Source organism: Ranitomeya imitator, chromosome 5 (genome assembly GCF_032444005.1).
Source record: "Ranitomeya imitator isolate aRanImi1 chromosome 5, aRanImi1.pri, whole genome shotgun sequence".
NCBI lineage: Eukaryota > Metazoa > Chordata > Amphibia > Anura > Dendrobatidae > Ranitomeya > Ranitomeya imitator.
The window spans coordinates 219,664,172-219,690,957 of NC_091286.1; the positions used below are offsets into that span (position 1 = coordinate 219,664,172).

The 26,786-nt window shown below is 45.3% G+C and overlaps 1 protein-coding gene across 2 annotated transcripts in view; it reads left to right on the top strand.

Annotated features, from left to right (window-relative positions):
• Nucleotides 1-26,786, top strand: part of AIG1 (androgen induced 1) — a 587,426-nt gene that overhangs the window by 423,659 nt on the left and 136,981 nt on the right. The window contains exon 4 of one of the 2 annotated variants that reach the window (XM_069725905.1): nucleotides 10,089-10,330. The exons of the other annotated variant lie outside the window; for it this stretch is intronic. Coding sequence (XP_069582006.1) covers nucleotides 10,089-10,187 — 99 coding nt within the window. The 3' untranslated portion in view covers nucleotides 10,188-10,330. Of the gene's footprint in view, nucleotides 1-10,088; nucleotides 10,331-26,786 lie in introns of those variants that run through there. 2 annotated transcript variants of the gene reach the window in all.

Sequence of the window (26,786 nt, forward strand, 5' to 3'; positions counted from 1 at the left end):
ATTCTGCCCCACTGTGTCTCCAGCATTCTGCCCCTGTCACTGTGTGTCCAGCATTCTGCCCCACTGTGTCTCCAGCACTCTGCCCCACTGTGTCTCCAGCACTCTGCCCCACTGTGTGTACAGCATTCTGCCCCACTGTGTCTCCAGCACTCTGCCCCACTGTGTGTCCAGCATTCTGCCCCACTGTGTCTCCAGCATTCTGCCCCACTGTGTCTCCAGCATTCTGCCCCACTGTGTCTCCAGCATTCTGCCCCTGTCACTGTGTGTCCAGCATTCTGCCCCACTGTGTGTCCAGCATTCTGCCCCACTGTATGTCCAGCATTCTGCCCCTCTGTGTGTCCAGCATTCTGCCCCACTGTGTCTCCAGCATTCTGCCCCTCTGTGTGTCCAGCATTCTGCCCCACTGTGTGTCTAGCATTCTGCCCCACTGTGTGTCCAGCATTCTGCCCCACTGTGTCCAGCATTCTGCCCCTGTGTGTCCAGCATTTCCCCCCCCCTGGCCCCCCTGGTTTGCCGCTCTCAAAGAAAAAAAAAACACGAATTCTTACCTGGCCGTGCTCCTGCGCCGGGCGAAGATCCCTCCAGGCTCCACACAGACGCACTCGCCGGGCCCGGCGGCTGACAATGACATCAGACGCCGGCGAGTGCGCACTGCGGCCCTATTAAGCTGCCAGCCTCAGCCTCAGACCGCACGTCAATAGTGTGCCGCAGCGCCTGCAGGGGGGGCCCAGTGAGCAGATGAGACGGGGCCCGATGCGGGCCCCCTCTGCTCACCGGGCCCCATACGCGTGTCACGGCTGTAATGCCCTGATGGCGGCCCTGCTCACGGGTGCTGTCGCCAAGTGTCGATACCACGGCCCCGTGTGGGGAGTTTGGCCATTTAGTGAGGTGTAAACATGTCGTATGCTGGACAATCAGGTGCAGAAAATTACGAGATTGGAAAAGGCATTCAGAATAGTCCACAGGCAAGACCTTTTCATGGGAAAGCTAGGTGTCAGCCGGGCAAGATGGGGCAAAAGATTTCGAAATCCAGTTGTGGTTCATTTTAATGAAGGTTAGATCATCTACATTTTGGGTAGCCAGACAAGTCCTTTTTTCTGTTAGTATTGAACCTGCAGCACTGAATACTCTTTCTGATAGGACACTAGCTGCCGGGCAAGCAAGCTCCTGCAATGCATATTCTGCCAATTCTGGCCAGGTGTCTAATTTTGATGCCCAGTAATCAAATGGGAATGACGGTTGAGGGAGAACATCGATAAGGGATGAAAAATAGTTTGTAACCATACTGGACAAATGTTGTCTCCTGTCACTTTGAATTGATGCTGCAGTACCTGTCCTGTCTGCGGTCATAGCAAAATCACTCCACAACCTGGTCAGAAAACCCCTCTGGCCAACGCCACTTCTGATTTCTGCCCCTCTAACTCCTCTGGTCTGCTGGCCCCTGCAGCTCGTGTGAGAACGATCACGGGCGCTGTGTGCAGGGAATGCCAGAAGCAAACGGTCAACAAGAGTTGATTGTTTGGTTGCTAATATTAGTTCCAAGTTCTCATGTGGCATTATATTTTGCAATTTGCCTTTATAGCGAGGATCAAGGAGGCAGGCCAACCAGTAATCATCATCATTCATCATTTTAGTTATGCGTGTGTCCCTTTTGAGGATACGTAAGGCATAATCCGCCATGTGGGCCAAAGTTCCAGTTCTCAAATCTGCGGTTGTGCTTGGTTGAGGGGCAGTTTCAGGCAAATCAACGTCACTTGTGTCCCTCAAAAAACCAGAACCCGGCCTTGCCGCGCCACCAATTTCCAGTGGCCCCGGAAAAGCTTCCTCATTAAAAATATAATCATCCCCATCATCCTCCTCGTCCTCCTCCTCCTCTTCGCCCGCTACCTCGTCCTGTACACTGCCCTGGCCAGACAATGGCTGACTGTCATCAAGGCTTTCCTCTTCCTCAGCTGCAGACGCCTGATCCTTTATGTGCGTCAAACTTTGCATCAGCAGACGCATTAGGGGGATGCTCATGCTTATTATGGCGTTGTCTGCACTAACCAGCCGTGTGCATTCCTCAAAACACTGAAGGACTTGACACATGTCTTGAATCTTCGACCACTGCACACCTGACAACTCCATGTCTGCCATCCTACTGCCTGCCCGTGTATGGGTATCCTCCCACAAAAACATAACAGCCCGCCTCTGTTCACACAGTCTCTGAAGCATGTGCAGTGTTGAGTTCCACCTTGTTGCAACGTCTATGATTAGGCGATGCTGGGGAAGGTTCAAAGAACGCTGATAGGTCTGCATACGGCTGGAGTGTACGGGCGAACGGCGGATATGTGAGCAAAGTCCACGCACTTTGAGGAGCAGGTCGGATAACCCCGGATAACTTTTCAGGAAGCACTGCACCACCAGGTTTAAGGTGTGAGCCAGGCAAGGAATGTGTTTCAGTTGGGAAAGGGAGATGGCAGCCATGAAATTCCTTCCGTTATCACTCACTACCTTGCCTGCCTCAAGATCTACAGTGCCCAGCCACGACTGCGTTTCTTTCTGCAAGAACTCGGACAGAACTTCCGCGGTGTGTCTGTTGTCGCCCAAACACTTCATAGCCAATACAGCCTGCTGACGTTTGCCAGTAGCTGCCCCATAATGGGAGACCTGGTGTGCAACAGTGGCAGCTGCGGATGGAGTGGTTGTGCGACTGCGGTCTGTGGACGAGCTCTCGCTTCTGCAGGAGGATGAAGAGGAGGAGGAGGGGGTGCGAACGGCTACAGCCAATTGTTTCCTAGACCGTGGGCTAGGCAGGACTGTCCCAAACTTGCTGTCCCCTGTGGACCCTGCATCCACCACATTTACCCAGTGTGCCGTGATGGACACGTAACGTCCCTGGCCATGCCTACTGGTCCATGCATCTGTTGTCAGGTGCACCTTTGTGCTCACAGATTGCCTGAGTGCATGGACGATGCGCTCTTTAACATGCTGGTGGAGGGCTGGGATGGCTTTTCTGGAAAAAAAGTGTCGACTGGGTAGCTCGTAGCGTGGTACAGCGTAGTCCATCAGGGCTTTGAAAGCTTTGCTTTCAACTAACCAGTAGGGCATCATCTCTAACGAGATTAGTCTAGCTATGTGTGCGTTCAAACCCTGTGTACGCGGATGCGAGGCTAAGTACTTCCTTTTTCTAACCATAGTCTCATGTAGGGTGAGCTGGACTGGAGAGCTGGAGATCGTTGAACTAGCGGGGGTGCCGGTGGACATGGCAGACTGAGACACGGTGGGAGATGGTATTGTTGCCACCGGTGCCCTAGATGCAGTGTTTCCTACTACGAAACTGGTGATTCCCTGACCCTGACGGCTTTGGCCTGGCAAAGAAACCTGCACAGATACTGCAGGTGGTGCCGAAAATGGTGGCCCTACACTGCCGGAAGGGATGTTGCGTTGCTGACTAGCTTCATTGGCCGAGGGTGCTACAACCTTAAGGGACGTTTGGTAGTTAGTCCAGGCTTGCAAATGCATGGTGGTTAAATGTCTATGCATGCAACTTGTATTGAGACTTTTCAGATTCTGTCCTCTGCTTAAGGTAGTTGAACATTTTTGACAGATGACTTTGCGCTGATCAATTGGATGTGGTTTAAAAAAATGCCAGACTGCACTCTTTCTAGCATCGGATACCTTTTCAGGCATTGCAGACTGAGCTTTAACCGGATGGCCACGCTGTCCTCCAACAGGTTTTAGCTTTGCCACGCGTTTTGGGCAAGATACGGGCCCGGCAGATGGAACCTGTTGCGATGTTGATGCCTGCTGCGGCCCCTCCTCCTCCGCTTCAGAACTGCTGCCGCCTGCACCCTGTTCCCCCAATGGCTGCCAATCGGGGTCAAGAACTGGGTCATCTATTACCTCTTCTTGTAGCTCGTGTGCAACTTCGTCTGTGTCACCGTGTCGGTCGGTGGTATAGCGTTCGTGATGGGGCAACATAGTCTCATCAGGGTCTGATTCTTGATCAGCACCCTGCGAGGGCAATGTTGTGGTCTGAGTCAAAGGACCAGCATAGTAGTCTGGCTGTGGCTGTGCATCAGTGCACTCCATGTCAGATTCAACTTGTAATGGGCATGGACTGTTAACTGCTTCACTTTCTAAGCCAGGGACGGTATGTGTAAAGAGCTCCATGGAGTAACCCGTTGTGTCGCCTGCTGCATTCTTCTCTGTTGTTGTTTTTGCTGAAGAGGACAAGGAAGCGACTTGTCCCTGACCGTGAACATCCACTAACGACGCGCTGCTTTGACATTTACCAGTTTCACGAGAGGAGGCAAAAGAGCTAGAGACTGAGTCAGCAAGATAAGCCAAAACTTGCTCTTGCTGCTCCGGCTTTAAAAGCGGTTTTCCTACTCCCAGAAAAGGGAGCGTTCGAGGCCTTGTGTAGCCAGACGACGAACCTGGCTCCACAGCTCCAGACTTAGGTGCAATATTTTTTTTCCCACGACCAGCTGATGCTCCACCACTACCACTACCCTCATTACCAGCTGACAATGAACGTCCCCGGCCACGACCTCTTCCACCATACTTCCTCATTGTTTTAAAAACGTAAACAAACTAACGGTATTTGTTGCTGTCACACAAATTACACGGTGAGCTATAACTTCAGTATGATTTAGCTACCCCTTTACAGGTGAGTGAGACCACAACGAAAATCAGGCACAATGTTACACACTCTGTTGTTGGTGGCAACAAATGAGAGAGATGCCACACACGCAGGACTGTCACTGAAGCACAAATGTAAATATTAATCTCCCACTGATTTGATTTTTTTTTTTTTTTCAGGGAGACTTTAGGAAAAAAAAAAAATAGAATAAAATGATTTTTTCAGGAAGAATTTAGAAACCAAAGAAAATAAAATGATTTTTTCAGGGAGAATTTAGAAAACAAATAAAACAAAAAAAGGCTTTCTATGGCCCACTGAGTGAGAGATGACGCACACAGGAGTCAGGAGTGGCACACAAGCCCAGAGGCCAATATTTATCTCCCACTGATTGATGTAGTGATTTTTTCAGGTAGATTTTGGAACCCAAATCAAGCTAAAAAAAATAATAGGCTTTCTATGGCCCACAATTGGAGAGAGAGAGAGAGAGAGAGAGATGGCACACCCAGGAGTCAAGACTGGCACACAAGCAGAAAGGGCAATATTAATCTCACACTGATTTGTTTTTTTTTTGTTTTGTTTTTCAGGGAGACTTTAGGAAAAAAAAAATAGAATAAAATGATTTTTTCAGGAAGAATTTAGAAACCAAATAAAATAAAATGATTTTTTCAGGGAGAATTTAGAAAACAAATAAAACAAAAAAAGGCTTTCTATGGCCCACTGAGTGAGAGATGACGCACACAGGAGTCAGGAGTGGCACACAAGCCCAGAGGCCAATATTTATCTCCCACTGATTGATGTAGTGATTTTTTCAGGTAGATTTTGGAACCCAAATCAAGCTAAAAAAAAATAGGCTTTCTATGGCCCACAATTGGAGAGAGAGAGAGAGATGGCACACCCAGGAGTCAAGACTGGCACACAAGCAGAAAGGGCAATATTTATCTCCCACTTTTTTTTTTTTGTTCCAGGGAAAATTTATAAACCCAATAAAAAAAATAATAAATAGGCTTTCTATGGCCCACTATTTGTGAGAGAGATGGCACGCTCAGGACTGGCACACAAGCCCAGAGGCCAATATTAATCTCCCACTTTTTTTTTTTTTTCCAGGGAAAATTTATAAACCCAATAAAAAAAATAAATAAATAGGCTTTCTATGGCTCACTATTTGTGAGAGAGATGGCACGCTCAGGACTGGCACACAAGCCCAGAGGCCAATATTAATCTCCCACTTTTTTTTTTTTTTCCAGGGAAAATTTCTAAACCCAATAAAAAAAATAAAAAATAAATAGGCTTTCTATGGCCCACTATCTGAGAGAGAGAGATGGCACGCTTAGGACTGGCACACAAGCCCAAAGGCCAATATTAATCTCCCACTGATTGATTTATTGATTTTTTCAGGTAGAATTTAGAACCCAAATAAAGCAAAAAAAAAAAAAAAAGGGCTTTCTATGGCCCACTGAGTGAGTGATGATGCACACAGGAGTCAGGAGTGGCACACAAGCCCTGAGGCCAATATTTTTCTCCCACTGATTGATGTAGTGATTTTTTCAGGTAGATTTTAGAACCAAAATCAAGCAAAAAAATAAATAGGCTTTCTATGGCCCACTGAGTGAGTGATGATGCACACAGGAGTCAAGAGTGGCGCACAAGCCCTGAGGCCAATATTTTTCTCCCACTGATTGATGTAGTGATTTTTTCAGGTAGATTTTATAACCCAAATCAAGCAAAAAAATAAATAGGCTTTCTATGGCCCACTGAGTGAGAGATGACACAGACAGGGATGGCACTCTAGCAGAAATGTCAATCTTAATCTCCCACAAAAAAAAAAAAAAAAAACAGGGAGTGTCCTTCAATTACTATCTCCCTGCAGTAATCTCAGCCAGGTATGGCAGGCAGCAATAAGGAGTGGACTGATGCACAAATTAAATAAAAAGTGTGTACAAACCAAAAAGATAGCTGTGCAGAAAGGAAGGAACAAGAGGATTTGTGCTTTGAAAAAAGCAGTTGGTTTGCACAGCGGCGTACACACAGCAATGCAGCTATCAGGGAGCCTTCTAGGGCAGCCCAATGAGCTACAGCGCTGAGGGGGAAAAAAAAAATGTAGCTTCCACTGTCCCTGCACACCAAAGGTGGTGTTGGGCAGTGGAAATCGCTACAGCACAAGCGGTTTGGTGGTTAATGGACCCTGCCTAACGCTATCCCTGCTTCTGACGAAGCGGCAGCAACCTCTCCCTAAGCTCAGATCAGCAGCAGTAACATGGCGGTCGGCGGGAACGCCCCTTTATAGCCCCTGTGACGCCGCAGACAGCAAGCCAATCACTGCAATGCCCTTCTCTAAGATGGTGGGGACCAGGACCTATGTCATCACGCTGCCCACACTCTGCGTTTACCTTCATTGGCTGAGAAATGGCGCTTTTCGCGTCATTGAAACGCGACTTTGGCGCGAAAGTCGCGTACCGCATGGCCGACCCCGCACAGGGGTCGGATCGGGTTTCATGAAACCCGACTTTGCCAAAAGTCGGCGACTTTTGAAAATGAACGACCCGTTTCGCTCAACCCTAATTAGCATGTTTCACAAATTTTATAAGATTTTTATCCTGTAATTTAGTCTTGCGCTTTCTCCAAACATAATACTTCTCAAGTTCTAGATTGATATCATGTGTCCTCAAAACATTGTTACAATAGCCTTCTGTTCAGGTGATCTTTAGGAAAATGCACCTTGCAATCCTACCATGTGCACCATTGTTGTTCAGTGTCCTCCTTATGGTGGACTCATGAAGAGTAGTATTAACTATTGTTAGTGAGGCCTTTAGTTGCTTTGAAGTTTTACATGGGTTCCTTTTTGACCTTGCGGACTGTTATATGCCTTGCTTTTGCAGCGATCTTTGTGGGTTGACCACGCTTGGGCAGGCTAATTATGGTATTGAATTTCCTCCCCTTGTACACAATCTGTCGTTTTTAAGCCATGTTTAAAGCTGGTTCTATTGGGAATTAATCGAATTGTCCTGAGTAGTGCATTTCAGAGAATTGATGCAGCATGCGAGAAGTCTTGTAGACGGGAGCGGGAGGTGTGGATTATTGAGGATGTTAGCCTTAGGTCATTAGCAGAATGGGGAGGAGAGATGTAGGGTGGTGTTAAACCAAGGAACACTTTGTTAGTGAGCGTGAGAAGTTTATATTGGAGACAGATAGACAACCAGACCAATGACTGGCACAGGGTAGAGGCATCGGTGTAGTGGTTGGAAGAGAATATGATGCTGGCTGCTGTATTCAGAACGGTTTGGAGAGGGACAAATTTTAGTAAGAGGGAGACCAATTAGTAGACAGTTGCAATAGTCCAGATGAGAATGAATAAGAGCAACAGTAAAAGTTTTTGCAGAGTCACATGTATGAAAAAGTCAAATTCTAGAAATGCTTTTGAGGTGTAGCTTACATGAGCGAGTGATCGGATGCGGGGGGTGAATGAAAGGTCTGAATCAAATATGACCCCAATACAGTAAACATGTTGCTGCGGAGTAATGGTAGAACCACGCACGGAAATGGCACGGATATACAAAGTTGTTATTTTTTTAATTATTATTATTATTATTATTGCTATGCTTTGCTTATATAGCACTATCATATTCGACAGCGCTTTACATACATTATCATTGATGTCCCCAATGGGGCTCAGAATCTAAATTCCCTATCAGTATGTCTTTGGGATGTCGGGGGAAACCGACACAAACATGGGGAGAACATACAAACACCTTTCAGATGTCGTCCTTGGTGGGAATTGAACCCAGGACTGCAAGGCTGCAGTGCTAACCACTGAGCCACCGTATTAAAGCATATTGTCACAACATACATACAGATATGTAATATACACAAACTTAATATTATTCTAATCAAGAAGATGGAGAGCAACAAACACAAACTATACTTAGAGAGGTTGTCAGCATTCAAGATATTGGGCACTAATCTGCTTAAAATATCTAAAATGTGCCTTTCCAAGGTTCACAGCTCATGCCGCTGCGCTCAGTACATGAGCACTCAGCTCAGTGACTGGCTCGAGCGGTGGTGTATGCTTTTGATGTGACGTCACCTTGCAGTCAAAACTGGATCGGAGCAGTGGCGAGCTGCTAAGGGAAAGAATGTGAGTACCTTCAAAAGTTTTAAGGAGACCATTAAGCCTTAGGTTTGTTATACTGGATTTTCATTCTAAACAGTTAAAGGGAACCTGTCACCCCCAAAATCGATGGTGAGGTAAGCTCACCGTCATCAGGGGCTTATCTACAGCATGCTGGAATGCTGTAGATAAGCCCCCGATGTAACCTGAAAGAGGAGAAAAAGAGGTTAGATTATACTCACCCAGGGGGCGGTCCCGCTGCGGTCCGGTCAAATGGGTGTCTCAGGTCCGCTCCGGGACCTCCTATCTTCATTCCATGACGTTCTCTTCTGGTCTTCACGCCGCAGCTCCGGCGCAGGCGTACTTTGTCTGCCCTGTTGAGGGCAGAGCAAAGTACTGCAGTGCACAGGCGCCGGGCCTCTCTGACCTTTCGAACAGGCAGACAAAGTACGCCTGCGCCGGAGCCGCGGCGTGAAGACCAGAAGAGGACGTCATGGAATGAAGATGGGAGGCGCTGTTCTGGACCTGAGACACCCATCGGAGCAGAACCGCCCCTGGGTGAGTATAATCTAACCTCTTTTTCTCCTCTTTCAGGTAACATCGGCGGCTTATCTACAGCATTACAGAATGCTGTAGATAAGCCCCTAATGACGGTGAGCTTACCTCACCATCGATTTTGGGGGTGACAGGTTCCCTTTAAAGGGTCTTCTTTATTTCCTGAGAAACCTCGGTTTTCTTCACAATAGCCTTGCATTGTAGGTCAACCTCTGTTTACTTGTATGGGAATGACCTGCAGTACTAGAAATAAAAATTACACTGATTTGGGGAAATATAAAAGAACCATTACCTAATTCTTGGTAAGCTGATAAAACATACATAACTAGTTCATTAACATATATTTATAACTGTCACCAAATTTGCATTCCTTATTGCAGTAAACGAAATTATGTAGACAACATATACAGTAACCAGACATGCACAGCAAACAATGCATTATTATAGACAAATCATAGACATCATGAATCGCAGGGAAATTGTATTTGGCATCCAGTTAGTAAATTGTTATTATATGGCTTCTTTAGAGTAATAAAGAAAAGAATATATTTAATTATGCATGTAGCAAATGTGATACGCCACAAGAAAGTTAAGACATTATCTTCTATTATTTTAAACCCTTTTTTGTTTGATTTTAAAATGAATATGTACAATATGTAACCATTATATTGCAAGAAAGCACATTTTCTTTATGTATCTGATAAGCTGGTTATTTTCACAGCATGTTTTTACATTAATAAGATGAAGACATTTTGCTGAAGTTACTCCATAACGCTCCAAATGTTTTTCTACAAATATTAGGTTTGGCTGACGGCATACCGCAGCTGTGTGAGAGCTGGCATACCTGACAGTGGTAGTGGATCAATGGCAACAGCGCACTGTTGGGTTGGACAGAAGTGAATTCTCAAAGCCGCTGCAGTTGAACTGCAGGCCAAAAACAGCTTGTCCTCACAAAACTGGACTTATTGTCATGAGAATGTTGCACTTACTCTCCAAGACTGTTGTGGATTTCATGTGCATATAAATAATTGTGATGTATTTCATGGAAGTATGTTTTATATGACTTTGTTTTATAGTGATACACTCCATTAAACATGTTATAACTTGCGAGATGTAGTATAAAGACTACATAAAAAGGTCATTAAAGTTCTGCAAATAGTAATGTTTTGTTTTTTTCAGTCCATGTAAGGAACTTTATACGAAAAATTTAGGGAAAAGAGTATTTTATAAGTAGACACTTGAATAAAATAATGATGGCTAAAGCCAATGCCATGGTGTATAAAAATTCCACTTGGAATTTGATTGGATGATTGCACTGCTCATTAATGGAGTCGGTAAAATGACAAATTACCATGTCTGCAGTTATTATCTGAGGCCACTTTCTGCCCCCAGTAGATGATCCGTTCCTCCACCAAAGGTGCTGCCAGGCATCATAAAATCACATAATAATAAATTTATTTATATAGTGCCAACATATTCCACAGAACTTTACATGTTACTTATTAAAATGGTTTGTGGGCAGACTTCAATTCTGAATACTTGCCTAATACAAGTTAAAAAACACTCTTCTTGATCCAATTCTTCTAAAATTAAAAAGATACAACTTTGCCATGAGAATTTCTACTATCTTGTTAGCATGTTACTGATATATGACATACTGGTACGTCATATCTCGTGTCTCTGGCACATCAAGCCCATATCTTTCTCGGCATATGATGGCTGATTTAATTGATGATGGCATAATCACAAGGGCGGTGATGAGTTGCCATGACAGCCTGAGGTCTGTCCTGACAATTCTTCTGTGAAAGCAAGCCTGTAGCTAGTGGTCATAGGAGATCATGATTTTCACTATACATAGCAGTAATGATGCCCTGCTGTGTATAGCACAAGTGATCAGAAGGATCGCAGCCCCCCTGAGGGGAATATTAATCCAAGTTAAAAAAAAAGGGTTATTAATAGTGTTGAGCGATACCTTTCGGGAAATATCGGATTGGATTGGATTGGACCAATACCCCAAAAATATCGGATATCGCCGATTCCGATACCGGAAACCAATGCAAGTCAATGTGACACAAATATCAGAATGAAAATAAACCCTTTCTTTCCTTGTAGGTTAATTGTACATGAAGGAAAACAACTAAGAATAATGTAGAATGTATTGGGGGAGGTGGAGGAAACATTAAAGGCATAGAGGTTTAGCCCAATCAAATGGAATTAATTTTTTTTTCAAAGACGTTCGGAGTTACAAAGATATTGACTATGTTAAGCTTTTTTATATTTTGTCAGATATTTATGTTTCACTACTTCCATGCTCTTCACCATCTTTTTTACTTCTCCCACACTTTTTCCTTCATCAACCTCAGCAGCATCTTTTTCATCAACTTCTTCTTCACCTTATTCATCTTCTTCACCTTCTTCCTATTATTCTATTTTTTTACATTATTCATATTCTTCTTATTCAACTATTATTCTTCTTCATATTCTACTACCGAGGACCAGCTGATGGTACTGGAACCCAGTTGCTAAGCAGGAGGTACCTGTGCCAGAATGCACTACCAAGGACCAGCAGACGTTGGTGGAACTCGGATACCGAGAAGGAGGCACCTAAGCCAAAGGCTCTGCCTGGAACCAGCTGACGTTACTGGAACCCAGGGGGACATATTCAAGATTGACTTCCAAAGAACCAGCTAATGGTACTGGAACTCAGATAGGCAGCAGAAGGTACATATGAAAAAAAAAGTCGCGAGGCCGCGAGCCGGCCGGAGTTACCGAAACCCACAGTCCTACAGGGGGAGCTTGTCCTATTGGCACTAGGGAACCAGCCTTCATTGCCAGATCCCGCAGCCCACATAGGAAGCACCTAAACTGCAGGCACCATAGAGTCGGCTAACCCGACCGCAACCCGACAGGACAACATATTGTAGGCAAAGTGACATTGACACTACCCGGAAACAGCTGGCATGCTAGAACCAGGCTGGGCAGGAGGGAGAACCCTTGCCAAAGACACTTCTGAGCAGCAACTAGCAGTGTTGGAGCCCAGGGTAAATAGTAGAAACAGAGTGGAGGCAGAGGTGTAATTGGAGCATGTTTAAAATCTGTAGTAGTGTGAATGTGGACAGAGCAGGAGACATTGCCGGACACACAGCAGGGGATCAGTTGATGTTACTGAAACCCAATAACACTGGAGCAAGTGTTGACTGTGCAGATGGCACTTCAGGGCAGCAACTGGCGGTGTTTGAGCCCAGGGATTACAGGAGAAAGAGTGTAGCCAGAGGCCTAATTGAAGTAAGTTTAATATCTGTAGTAGTGTGAGTGTGGACGGAGCAGGAGAAATTGCCAGACACACAGCAGGGGATCAGCGGACGTTACTGAAACCCAATAACACAGGAGCAAGTGTTGACTGTGTAGACGGCACTTCTGAGCAGCAACTGGCAGTGTTGGAGCCCAGGGTAAATAGTAGAAACAGAGTGGAGGCAGAGGCGTAATTGGAGCAAGCTTAAAATCTGTAGTAGTGTGAATGTGGACAGAGCAGAAGAAATTGCCAGACACACAGCAGGGGTCAGCTGACGTTACTGAACCCCAATAACACAGTAGCAAGTGTTGACTGTGCAGACGGTACTTCTGAGCAGCAATTGGCGGTGTTGGAGCCCAGGGATTACAGTTCAGGTGGTAGAAGCATGTACACAACAGGAGACCTGGATACTGTTGTCAACCAATTATTTAATCTGGAAGAGGACTGGCAAATTCCTGCGAGATCCAGGCCTTGATCATTTTCAGAAAAGAAAGCTGGTCAACATTATCGGAGGATAGTCGCATGCGACGGTCTGTTAGTACACCACCTGCGGCACTAAAGAAACGTTCCGATAATACACTAGCAGCAGGGCAAGCCAGCACCTCCAATGCATACTGGCTAAGCTCTGGCCATGTATCCAGCTTAGAGACCCAAAACTTGAAGGGGGAAGAGCCCTGTCGGAGAACACTGAGAGGGCAAGACATGTAGTCTGTCACCATCTGACAGAAACGTAGCCTCCTGCTGACTGGAGCCGTCTGTGATGGTGTAGACATTTGTGGCGGGGACACAAAAGTTTGCCACATTTGGGCCATGCTGGTCTTGCCTTGTGCTGTGGCACTGCTTCTGCTCCCTCTTTGTGCAGAGCTTCCTCCACTGCCACAATGCACTGAGCTGCTTTGTAAAGCACTAGCAGCACTGCTCTCGGGTGGAATGGAGAACATGATGGAATGCACCAGTGTGTCTTGGTACTCCCGCATTTTACGCTCCTGGTTCAACGGTGTTATGAGGCTTTGTAAGTTGTCCCGGTAGCGAGGATCTAGAAGGGTGTACACCCAATAATCAGCCGTGTTGAGAATTTGGGCGTTGCGGCGGTCGTTTCTCAGGCACTGCAGCATGAAATCAACCATGTGCTGCAGACTGCCAACTGGCCAAGAAACGCTGTCCCCTGCTTGAGGCATCATCTCTGCCTGCTCTGCATCACCCCACCCTCGCTCTACATACTGACTACTAGAGCATTGTGTAACTCCCTTCTCTGGACAGATGTCTTCCTCCTCCATTGACTCCTGCTCATCCTCCTCACAAAGTGTCCCCTGCCTAGGCCTTTGTGAGGAACCACGTTGCGCAGACTGTCCAGAAGCAGATGGCATTTGTGACTCCTCATCCTCCACCTCTTCCACAACCTCCTCCCTTAGTGCTTGCAGTGTTTTTTCAAGCAGGCAGATTAGGGGGATAGTCATGCTGACTAGTGCATCATCTGCACTCACCATCCACGTGGAATCATCGAAGGCACGCAAAATGTGGCAGATGTCCTTCATAGAGGCCCACTCAGTGGTGGTGAAGTGTGAACGGCGCGCCAAGCGACTTGTTTGCGCCTGATGCAGCTGGTACTCCATTACTGCTGTCTGCTGCTCACACAACCTCTCCAACATATGTAACGTTGAATTCCACCTGGTGGGTAGGTCACATATGATGCAATGTTCCGGAAGGCGGAATCTGCGCTGCAGAGCTGCAATGCGTGATCTTGCCATGCTGGAACGCCGCAAGTGAGCACACTCTATGCGGACCTTGTGCAGCAGTGCATAAAGATCCAGATAGTCTCTCAAAAAACTCTGCCTGACCAAGTTGAGCACATGTGCCAGACAAGGGATGTGAGTGAGGTTGCCTAGGCCCAGAGCTTCCACCAGATTTTGGCCATTGTCACACACTACCATGCCTGGCTGGAGATTCGCTGGCATAAACCACACGTCGCTCCCCTGCTTGATGGCATTCCAGAGCTCCTGCGCTGTGTGGCTTTGATTCCCCAAAGAAATGAATTTCAATATGGCCTGTTGACGTTTGGCCACGTCTGTGCTCATATCGGTCGTAACAGGTAAGCGTTCACGGGTCCATGTGGAAGTAGACTGTGACGGCTCCTGCAGCTCTGATTCAGAGGAACTGGAGTATGAGGAGGAGTCAATGTGTACAGACTGGATTCCTGCAATCCTTGGAGTTGGCAGAACATGTACAGCGCCACTCTCAAGATCTGTACCCGGCTCCACAATATTTACCCAATCGGCAGTGAGGGAAAGATATCGTCCCTGTCCATGATTACTAGTCCATGCATCGCTACTGACGGCGTTTAGTAGCGCATGTTTAACTTTTCCCTCCACATGCTTTTGCAGGGCAGGGACGGCTTGCTTGCTGAAATAAAAGCGGCTGGGCACGTTGTATTGTGGGACTCCCAATTCCATGAAGTTACGGAAGGTGTCACTCTCCACCAGCCTGAATGAGAGAATTTCAAGGGACAGTAGTTTTGCAATGCCAGCATTCAGAGCCTGTGCTCGGGGGTGGTTTGCCGAGTATGGGCGCCTTTTCTCTCCTGCGCCCGTGCTACTGATGGCTGTAGACTGGCCTGGGAGTGTGAGGATGACAGGGAACGTGGTCCTATGGGTGGAATGACACTGTGTCTGTACAACAGTGCCAGAGGTTCTCCCATGGCGATCCTGTGAGGAAGCCGAACCAGCTGTGTGTGAGCTGGAGGAAGAGGCTACAACACGAGCTGAAGAGGTGATAGGTGGCGCTGTAGGTTGGCCTAGGTCTCCAGTGTGTCTTTGTAACTCCACCACGTGCATGGTCCGCACATGTTTTCACATATTTGTGGTATTGAGGTTGCTGACACTTTTCCCTCTTTTCACTTTCTGATGATACAGCTTGCATTTGACAAAGCAAATGTCATCTGCAACTGTGTCAAAAAAGGACCAGGCACTGCAAGTCTCGGGAGTGCCCGTTTTGGGTTTTGGAAGAGGCATGCTCCTAATGTGTGCCGAAGTGGAGGCTACAGGCAATAGAGTCTGCCCCCTCCATCTCCCTCCTTTTTTGGCCGTTCGGGGAATCTCTTCCTCAGAGGTGCTCCCACCACCTTCCTGTACCTCAATGATGGGTCAAGGACCTCATAATAATAATAATAATAATAATAATCTTTATTTATATAGCACCAACATATTCCGCAGCACTTTACAGTTTAACAGTATCAAACACAACAGACATAAGTAACAACGTTAACAATACAATAATTAAAGCAAAATAAAATGACCCTGCTTGTGAGAGCTTACAATTTACAATTAGGTGGGGGAGAAACAAAGCAGAGGTGTGTATTTACAATGATGTATTTACAATGATGGTCCAGCCATCTTCAGAGGGTGGGGGATAGATGGGGATAGTGAATGGGCTACACACACACAAATATAAAATGAGTTTGATTAGTGACCGTGGTAGGCCGCTCTGAACAAATGTGTATTGAGCGAGCGCCTAAAACTATGCAAATTGTGGATGGTCCTAATAGCTTGGGGTAGAGCATTCCAGAGGATTGGTGCAGCACGGGAGAAGTTTTGGAGTCGGGAGTGGGGGGTACGGATTAGCGCAGAGGTTAGTCGAAAGTCATTTGCAGAACGCAGCGGTCGGTTAGGCCGATAGACAGAAATGAGGAAGGAAATGTAAGGGGGTGCCGCACTGTGGAGAGCTTTGTGGGTGAGAACAAGTACTTTGAATTGTATCCTGTAATGAATGGGCAGCCAGTGTAATTACTGGCGAAGAGCGGACGCATCCGAGTAACGATTAACCAGATGGACAACCCTGGCTGCTGCATTAAGGATGGACTGGAGAGGGGAAAGTCGTGTGAGGGGGACGCCAATTAATAGAGCATTACAGTAGTCCAGACGGGAGTGGATCAGGACGACAGTGAGGGTTTTTATTGTTTCCATGGTGAGAAAAGGGCGGATTCTAGAGATGTTCTTTAGGTGTAAGCGGCATAAACGGGCAAGAGATTGTATATGGGATGTGAAGGAGAGATCGGAGTCAAACATAACACCCAGACAGTGCGTCTGCTGCTGGGGTGTTATTATGGTGCCACCCACGGAGAGGGAAATGTCAGATTTAGGGAGGTTAGTAGATGGCGGGAGCAGAAGACGTTCAGTTTTGGAGAGGTTGAGTCAGTCAGTGGCGTTCTGTAGTACAGCTGGGGTAAGGTCAGGGGATGACGTGTATAGTTGTGTGTCGTCGGCATAAAGATGATACTGAAAGCCAAATCTGCTGATGGTCTGTCCAATTGGGGCCGTGTAGAGGGAGAAGAGAAGGGGGCCAAGGACTGAGCCCTGAGGTACCCCAACAGTGAGAGGAAGAGGAGAGGAAGTGGAGCCAGAGAACAGAACACTGAAGGAGCAGTCAGAAAGGTAGGAAGAGAACCAGGAGAGAGCAGTGTCCTTAATGCCTAGTGACTGGAGCCTAGAGAGTAGGAGAGGGTGGTCAACAGTGTCGAAAGCTGCAGAAAGGTTGAGAAGAATGAGCAGAGAGTGGTCACTGTTATGTTTTGCTGTCAGAAGGTCATTGGTCACTTTGATGAGTGCAGTTTCAGTCGAATGTAGGGGGCGGAAACCGGACTGTGAAGGGTCTAGGAGGGAGTGAGTGGAGGGGAAACGGGTAAGGCAGGAGTATATCAGGTGCTCCAAGAGTTTGGAGATGAAGGGGAGATTGGAGACTGGTCTGTAGTTATTTGGGCAGGATGGGTCGAGAGCAGGTTTCTTTAGTAATGGAGTAATGATAGAGTGTTTGAAGGAGAAGGGGAAAATGCCAGAGGAGAGGAAGAGATTAAAGATTGTAGTTAGGTGAGTTTTGACGGCTGGAGAGGGAGACTGGAGGAGGTGTGAGGTAAGGGGTTCAGTGGTGCATGTAGTCAGACGAGAAGAAGAGAGGAGCCTGGAGACTTTTTCTTCTATGATGGGATCGAATGTGGAGAGTGAGCCAGGGGAAATGCAGAGAGGGATGGGAGTCACTGAACTTGGTGATTGGGAGCAGATTTCCTGATGGATATTGTCTATTTTCTCTATAAAGTGGGAGGCCAGGTCATCAGCACAGATGTCTGTGATAGGGGCTTGTGCTTTTGGCCTGAGGAGGGAGTGAAAGGTGTCAAAAAGTTTCTTGGGGTTGTTGGCTAGTGAGGAGATCAGGGTGGTTAAGTAGGTCTGTTTGGCGAGGTGAAGGGCAGAGTTATAGGTCCTTAACATAAATTTGAAGTGTATGATGTCTTCTGGTGTGCGTGTTTTCCTCCATAAGCGTTCAGCACACCTAGAGCATCGCTGGAGAAATTGGGTTTGCGATGTGAGCCAGGGCTGTTTCACTCTGTATTTGGAGGTTCTGATGGTGAGGGGCGCTACTTGGTCAAGGGTGCTTCTAAGAGTGTCATTGAAGTGATGTACAGCCAGATCAGGACAGGAAAAAGAAGAGATTGGGGACAATGATGAGTGTAGGGAGTCTGAAATTGTATGAGGGTTAATTGCATGTAGATTTCTGAATGTGCGGTAGGTAGGAGTGTGCTGGGGTGGGTGAGGATTTGTGAGTGAGAAGGAGAGAATGTTGTGGTTATAGAGGGGAAGCGGTGAGTTATCTAGGTAGGAGATTGAGCAGAGCCGGGCGAAGACCAGGTCAAGGGTGTTACCGTCCATGTGTGTCTCAGAGGTTGAGAGCTGTGAGAGGCCTAGAGAAGTGGTTAGTGATAGAAGCTGGGATGCAGATGTGGAAGTGGGGCTGTTTATGGGGATGTTGAAGTCTCCATAGGTACAGGAGTGCTCAGTCACGTCGCTCTGCGGAGTGAGACGGCTGAGGAACACCTAGCAGGGGCAAGTGTCGGTGCTACAGGAAATGGGGAGATGCATGGGAACCGTGAGGAAGGTGATGCCAGGCAATTGACCAGTGCCACCAAGAAAGGTAACTGGCCCATAAGTAGCAATGCTCCTGAGGTAATGGGGTGGATGGGGAGGTAGAGCCCATAGCAGCGTCGGCTGATGGGTCTGTAGAAATCCCTGGGGAGACAGCCTACGTAGCTGCTGTCACCCGCAGTCAGAGTGCCCGGAACGCAGATAACTGTCTGCCTTACGGACCCTCCTCAGTCATCAGTGTAACTGAACCAGAGGTGGACCCAGAGCAGGTCCAAGAGGGTTCCCGTGGGGAAGGGACCCTGACATCGCTTCTGGCTTCCCCTAGCCAGGAGTTTCAGGCCGCTCTGTGCGCAGTTGCGAGCCTAGAGAGTTTGAGACAACTCGCCAAGACGCCAACCTCCGTGACTGAGAAGGAGAGGGTGTTCTGGGAATGAGGAAGGTTGTACCGGGAGACAGTACCTGGAGAATCACAAAAGGGATTGAGGGAAAGACAGCTGGTCGTCCCGCAGCAATTCCGGGGTGAGTTGTTACGGATTGCCCATGAGATCTCGCTAGCTGGACACTTGGGGATCAGCAAAACTAAGGCCCGGCTGTCTCAACACTTCTATTGGCCTAAGATGGGGACAGATGTGTGAAACTACTGCCAGTCCTGTATCACTTGTCAAAGAGTGGGGTAGGCGGGGCCTGCTCTTAAGGCTCCCCTGATCCCTTTACCAGTGATAGAGGAGCCTTTCCAGAGAATCGCGGTGGACATTGTGGGCCCGCTGGCCATCTCCAGTAGCTCTGGAAAGCAATACATCCTTACCGTATGACCTTATGGCCAAACATCTCAATCAAAAGAAATTGTACCAGAAGTCCTCAGATACAGCTTTCTAAACTTTAGCCATGCTGCTTTGTTCTTTATACAAAGAAAAGGCTTTCTCATGTCAACCCTTCCAAATAAGCCATTTTTAGCAGAAGCACCAATACCACCATTGGCACCAACTGTATAGGCAATATTACCATTAAACACAGGCCGTAATTGGCCTCATTAGCCTTTGGCAAGCGTATTAATGGAGAGGAAGAGGAGAGCATTATGGAATATATGGCACGTCACTTGTCACAGCGGGATGATGTTATATCTAACAATGACACGGTTAGTTTATGTTGGTGTTCTGCACAGAACGATTGGTCTGATGACAAATGACTAACAGGGATAATTTTTTGACCCTTTTAAAAAAAACAACATGAAAAAGTCTGTAAGTGCAGTGTGTTATTAAATGGGCTGTTTATTACTACAGGGCTATGATCCGTTTCTGTGGTGAGGGCACTTTAACATTATACAAGGCCCTAGGAGACCTCAGATTGTTAGCTACATCTTTTTAGTTTAGTGTAATTGGAACCCTCAGTTTTCAGTTAATGTATTAGCTGTGAATCCATTGTTTTTTATTTTGCCAAAAATAGCAAATTGAAATGTCAAAATATTTGATCTCTGTAGGACAGGCATTTTTAAAAAATATTTATAGGATTATTTTACTCCTTGTATTATCCCTGTCAAAATTGTCAAAATGTGAAAACTTGATTTTTTTTGTTGTGTTAGAAGGGTTTTTTTTTATAATACAATATTAATAACAGATGTAATGTATTTTAAACATTGAATTACCAGACTCATGATTTCATGGGTAAAAGTGTACATATAATAGGAACAGGCATGCATGATGTCAAAATTGTTAAATAGTTTGTGAGGAGATAATATTGAAGTAAAGAAGTTTCCTTTCTCTCTAAAACAAGTGTCTGTCTTGGTCTGAGTGCCCTAGTCAGCCGTACGTTTCCTTACCTGCACAAATATGGCTTTCATGGAAGAGTCATCAAAGGAAAACCTCTCCTGTGTCCTCATCATAATATTCAGCATCAAAAGTATGCAAAAGAACATCTAAAGAAGCCTGATGCAAGCATAAAGGGAGAAGATACAGATTAGATATTAGAAAAAACTTTTTGACAGTGAGAGCGATCAGTGAGTGGAGCAGGCTGCCATGAGAGGGGGTGAGTTATCCTTCAATGCAAGTCTTCAAACAGGCTGGACAGACATCTGTCTGAGATGGTTTAATAAATCCTGCATTGAGCAGGGGGTTGGACATGATGACCCTTGAGGTCCCTTCCAACTCTAACATTCTATGATTATATGATAATAACATCTGTAAAAAATCTGAAGTTGAAAATAGGATAGCTTCTACAAATGGATAATGATCAAACCCACAACAGACTACCTCAAAAGGCACCAGCTGAAGATTTTACAATGGCCCTCACAGTCCCCAGATCTGAACATCATTGAAAATCAGTGGCTAGCCCTCAAAATAGCAGTGCATGCAAGACGACCCAGGAATCTCACAGAACTGGAAGAATATTCCTAGGAAAACTGTATGAAAATCCCTCAAACAAGAATTGAAGGACTCTTGGCTGGCTACAAAAAGCATTTACAAGCTTTGATACTTTCAAAAGGTGGTGTTATTAGGTTCTGACCATGCAGGATGCACAAACTTTTGCATCGGCCCATTTTCCTTTTTGTAGCTTTTGAAATGTACAAGATGAAAAAATATGTTTTTTCTCTAAAACTCAAATTAAATGTGTCACCTATAACTTTAGGCCTTTTAGAGATCATTTCATCTTCAACTTGCTTAACTGTTCTCAGTAATAGTAATTTTGACCAGGGGTGACCAAACTTTAAATGGCATTGTACATTGTACTAGTGCATAAAATGAACCAGACCAGTACATGATGTGGACTTTTTCAAACTGGCCTTGGGTCCCGCTGGAAAATTGATGTTGCTGGCATGCACTGTCATATATGTTAATATTGGGTCAGTGTGGTCTCCGTTGTGCATATGGACAGTACAAAGACATAACATACAGTGCAGCACTATGGCTCAGTGGCTAGCACTGTTTCTTTGCAGCGCTGTGGTCCTGAATTGAAATCTCACCATGGAAAACATCTGCAAGGAGTTTGTATGTTAAAAAAAAGTTTAGTGTCTGCTCACCACTTCCCAGAGCGTGCGGATCCTGCTGTGCGGCAAGTTTTTCAGAATTTGAAAGGAATAAGTCCAGCGCTGTAAGTCCATAAAATCCATTTTCTTTTATTCCATAGCTTCAAATAACATTAAAACAATTAAGTCACAGTCCAGACATTAAAAACATACACTTTCAACGCAATAACGTGCGTCTTATTGGCAAGGATCTAACAGTAGACTGAACATTTTAAACTAGTTCACAGTTCAACCCCAACCCACCAGATCCGGCTACCTAATAGGGACAGCTGTGCAGAGAAACCTGATAGGGGATTAACTCCTTACAGGCCAGAATCATATATTACATCAAATAAGTGATTGTCTATTCATAATGGTAAATCAGATCCTGTCTGATATTGATGCCATGCAGGACCCTGGGGTTTAGTTTAGTTGATAAATCCACCATGTTTCCCGGCTTATCAGTTTTCTTTTAATATCCCCACCTCTGGCTGCAATTGTGACCTTTTCTATAGCTGATACCTCAAAAGCGGACACATCCCCCCATGACTATTAATAAAATGTTTTGAAATTGCTGTGCAAATTGCCTCTTCAGAGAAAAAGAGGACTTGAACTATATAGTGCCACCTGTTGGAAGCAGCGTTCCTACAAGTCACAATCCACCCTTTAACGAGTCTTGCAATATGACTTCGGATAAAAGCCAAATCAATTTCTCAATTTGCAGACACGGTGTTTCGGGCTGTTGGCCCTCACCAGAGCGAAGCATGAGAACTGACTGATTTGGCTAGGACTCGTTAAAGGATGGATTGTGACTTGTAGGATCGCTACTTCCAACAGGTGGCGCTGTAGAGTTCAAGTCCTCTTTTTCTCTGAAGAGGCAGTTTGCATATTAACCCCTTTCTGACCTCAGACGGGATAGTACGTCCGAGGTAAGATCCCCTGCTTTGATACGGGCTCCGGCAGTGATCCCGCATCAAAGCCGGGACATGTCACCTGTTTTGAACAGCTGCCCACAATAGCAGCGGGTGGAATAGAGATTCACCGGTTGCTATTAACTAGTTAAATGCCGCTGTCAAATGCTGACAGCGGCATTTAACTAGCACTTCCGGCCTCCGGCCAGAAATGCGCGCATCGCGGACCCCCATCATGTGATCGGGGGTTAGCAATGCGTCGCCATAACAACCAGAGGTCTCTTTGAGACCTCTATGGTTGTTGATGCTGGATTGCTATGAGCACCACCCTGTGGTCGGCACTCATAGCAAGTCTGTAATTCTACTACATAGGAGCGATCTAAGCTTCGCTCCTATGCAGAAGAGCTGATCAGGCTATGCCAGCTTCTACCCTCCCATGAAGGTTATTGAAGCATGGCAAAAGTTAAAAAAAATGTTTTACAAAATATGAAAAAAATAAAAAAAAAGTAAAAATTTAAATCCCCTCTTTCGCCCAATTCAAAATAAAACAATAAAAAAACAAAACATACACATATTTGATATCGCCGTGTTCAGAATCACCCAATCTATCAATAAAAGAAGGATTAAACTGATCGCTAAATGGCGTAGCGAGAAAAAAATTAGAACCGCCAGAATTAGTTTTTTTTGTTCACCGTGAAATTGCATTAAAATGCAATAACGGGTGATCAAAAGAACCTATCTGCACCATAATGGTATCATTGAAAACAACCGCTCAGCACGCAAAAAATAAGCCCTCACCCGACGCCAGATCACGAAAAATGGAGAAGCTACGGGTATCGGAAAATGGTGCAATTTTTTTTTTTTTTTTTAGCAGTTTGGAATTTTTTTTCACCACTTAGAGAAAAAATAACCTAGACATGTTAGGTGTCTATGAACTCTGACCTGAAGAATCAAAATGGAAGGCAAGTTTTAGCATTTAGTGAACCTAGCAAAAAAGCTAAGCAAAAAAAAAACAGTGTGGGATTGCACTTTTTTTGCAATTTTACCGCACTTGGAATTTTTCCCCGTTTTCTAGTACATGACATGCTCAAATCAATGATGTTGTTCAAAAGTACAGCTTGTCCCACAAAAAATAAGCCCTCACATGGCCAAATTGACAGAAAAATAAAAAAGTTATGGCTCTGTGAAGGAGGGGAGCGAAAAACGAAAGCGAAAAAATGAAAATATCCCGGGTCATGAAGGGGTTAAATTTTCCAGAGGAGCATTGCATAGCGAATAAGCCTCACCTTGATGAGCCAGAGCTGGTATGTCACTCTCCACAAGGAGAAACCTTACCCCTTAGGCTACTTTCACACTTGCGTTTTTAGCAATCCGTCGCTATCTGTCATTTTGGGAAAAAAACGGATCCTGCAAATGTGCTTGCAGGATGCATTTTTTCCTCATAGACTTGTATTAGCAACGGATCGCGACGGATGGCCACACGTCGCGTCCGCCGTGCAACGGATCTGTCGTGTTTTGGCGGACCGTCAGCACGAAAAAACATTCAAATGAACATTTTTTTGTCCGTCGAGTCCGCCATTTTCTACAGTGCATGCGCGGCCAAAACTCTGCCCCCTCATCCCCGGACTTTAGACTGGGCGGCGGATGCGTTGAAAAACTTCATCCGCTGCCCACGTCGTGCAGAAATTTCACAACGTGCGTCGGTACGTCGGCTCAACGCATAGCGACAGACCAACGCTTGTGTGAAAGTAGCCTTAGACCTTGAAATTGCTGAACTTTTATTAATGATTTTACTAGTAGCATCTGAGAGGTGACTCATCCTGATTTTTAACGGACCTCCTGTGCAGCCGACATACTGAGGGTCACACAAAACTAGTGTTGAGCGATACCGTCCGATACTTGAAAGTATCGGTATCGGATAGTATCGGCCGATACCCGAAAAATATCGGATATCGCCGATACTGATATCCGATACCAATACAAGTCAATGGGACATCAAGTATCGGAAGGTATTCTCATGGTTCCCAGGGTCTGAAGGAGAGGAAACTCTCCTTCAGGCCCTGGGATCCATAGGGATGTGTAAAATAAAGAATTAAAATAAAAAATATTGATATGCTCTCCGGCAGCCCCTGGACATCACGCTGGTAACCGGCTGGCTTCTTTGTTTAAAATGAGCGCCTTCAGGACCTGCGAATAACGTCGCGGCTTCTGATTGGTCGCGTGCCGCCCATGTGACCGGCACGCGACCAATCAGAAGCCGCGACGTCATTTGCAGGTCCTTAATTCCTAGAATTAGGAGTTTTGTGAATGAGAATGACGTCACGGCTTCTGATTGGTCACATGGGCGGCACGCGACCAATCAGAAGCCGCGACGTCATTCGCAGGTCCTGAAGGCGCTCATTTTAAACAAAGAAGCCGGCCGGTTACCAGCGTGATGTCCAGGGGCCGCCAGAGAGGTGAGCATATCAATATTTTTTATTTTAATTCTTTATTTTACACATCCCTATTGATCCGATACCGATACCCGATACCACAAAAGTATCGGATCTCGGTATCGGAATTCCGATACCGCAAGTATCGGCCGATACCCGATACTTGCGGTATCGGAATGCTCAACACTACACAAAACGCATCGCACAGTGTACACCACATTACTTGTGTTGCAGTTTATATATGAATTAATCATATACTCTTTTTTATTAGCACAAGAGACAAAATTTTTAGTGTTTTCCATAAACTTGCAACAAGTTCATACACTGTGGCCGCATTTGTATGATCCTCTGGTACTGAGCCAATTATCTTTTTTATTTTTTTTGTTATTATCACTAAGATACAGGATGCGGGACAGAATATCCCCCATAGTAGAGGTTTTTTTGGCAATAAATTTCACAGGATTTGTCAGAATTTTCTCCAATTTTTTGTCCTGATATAATAATTTTTTAATGATGTTAGTAATATTTTTAAAAAATGGGCTGTACATAGTTGAAAAAAACACTCCATCATTTTTATTACCTACATATCTAGATCTATATTTATGACATCTTTTTCTTTTTCCTGTTACTTTTAGGATCTCTACTCTATCTTTGTTACTGATTATGTCCTCAGACCTAGCTAACATCCATTTAGAGTAACGCCTTTCTGACAGTCTGACACGTACTTCACCCTTTACTTGTTCAAAGGTTTCATGTAAAGAAGAATTCCTTTTGAACCTATACAGCTCTCCAAGGAGAACATTCTTAATAACATTTTTCTGATGACAGGACTGTGCTAATAAAGCGGAGTTTGTGGCTGTACGTTTACGGTAGGGGGACGCTACAATTTTGTTTGTAGAATCCAAACTGAGCGTCACATCCAGAAAAATTATAGAGCTGATTCCAATTGAATAGGTAAATCTCAGATTCATTCCATTGTCATTACAATGTTGAATAAATTCTGACGCAGATTCCACCCACACCAGGAGGATGTCATCTATATAATCTATCTTAGTGATAATAATAAAAAAGACAATTTGCTCAGTGCCAGAGGATCATACAAATGCGGCCACAGTGTATCTGATTTACCATTATGAATAGAGAAGCACCTACAGTGCCTTGCGAAAGTATTCGGCCCCCTGGAACTTTTCAACCTTTTCACACATATCATGCTTCAGACATAAAGATACCAAATGTAAATTTTTGAGAAGAAGAATCAACAACAAGTGGAACACAATTGTGAAGTTGAACTAAATTAATTGGCTATTTTAAATTTTTGTGGAAATTCAAAAACTGAAAGTGGGGCGTGCAATATTATTCGACCCCTATAACTTAATACTTTGTTGCGCCACCTTTAGCTGCGATTACAGCTGCAAGTCACTTGGGGTATGTCTCTATCAGTTTTGTACATTGAGAGACTGAAATTCTTGCCCATTCTTCCTTGGCAAACAGCTCGAGCTCAGTGAGGTTTGATGGAGATCGTTTGTGAACAGCAGTTTTCAGCTCTTTCCACAGATTCTCGATTGGATTGAGGTCTGGACTTTGACTTGGCCATTCTAACACCTGGATATGTTTATTTGTGAACCATTCCATTGTAGATTTTGCTTTATGTTTGGGATCATTGTCTTGTTGGAAGACAAATCTCCATCCCAGTTTCAGGTCTTTTGCAGACTCCAACAGGTTTGTTTCAAGAATGGTCCTGTATCAGGCTCCATCCATCTTCCCATCAATTTTAACCATCTTCCCTATCCCTGCTGAAGAAAAGCAGGCCCAAACCATGATGTGCCACCACCATGTTTGACAGTGAGGATGGTGTGTTCAGGGTTATGAGCTGTGTTGCCTTTACACCAAACATATCGTTTGGCATTGTTGACAAAAGGTTCGATTTTGGTTTCATCTGATCAGAGCACCTTCTTCC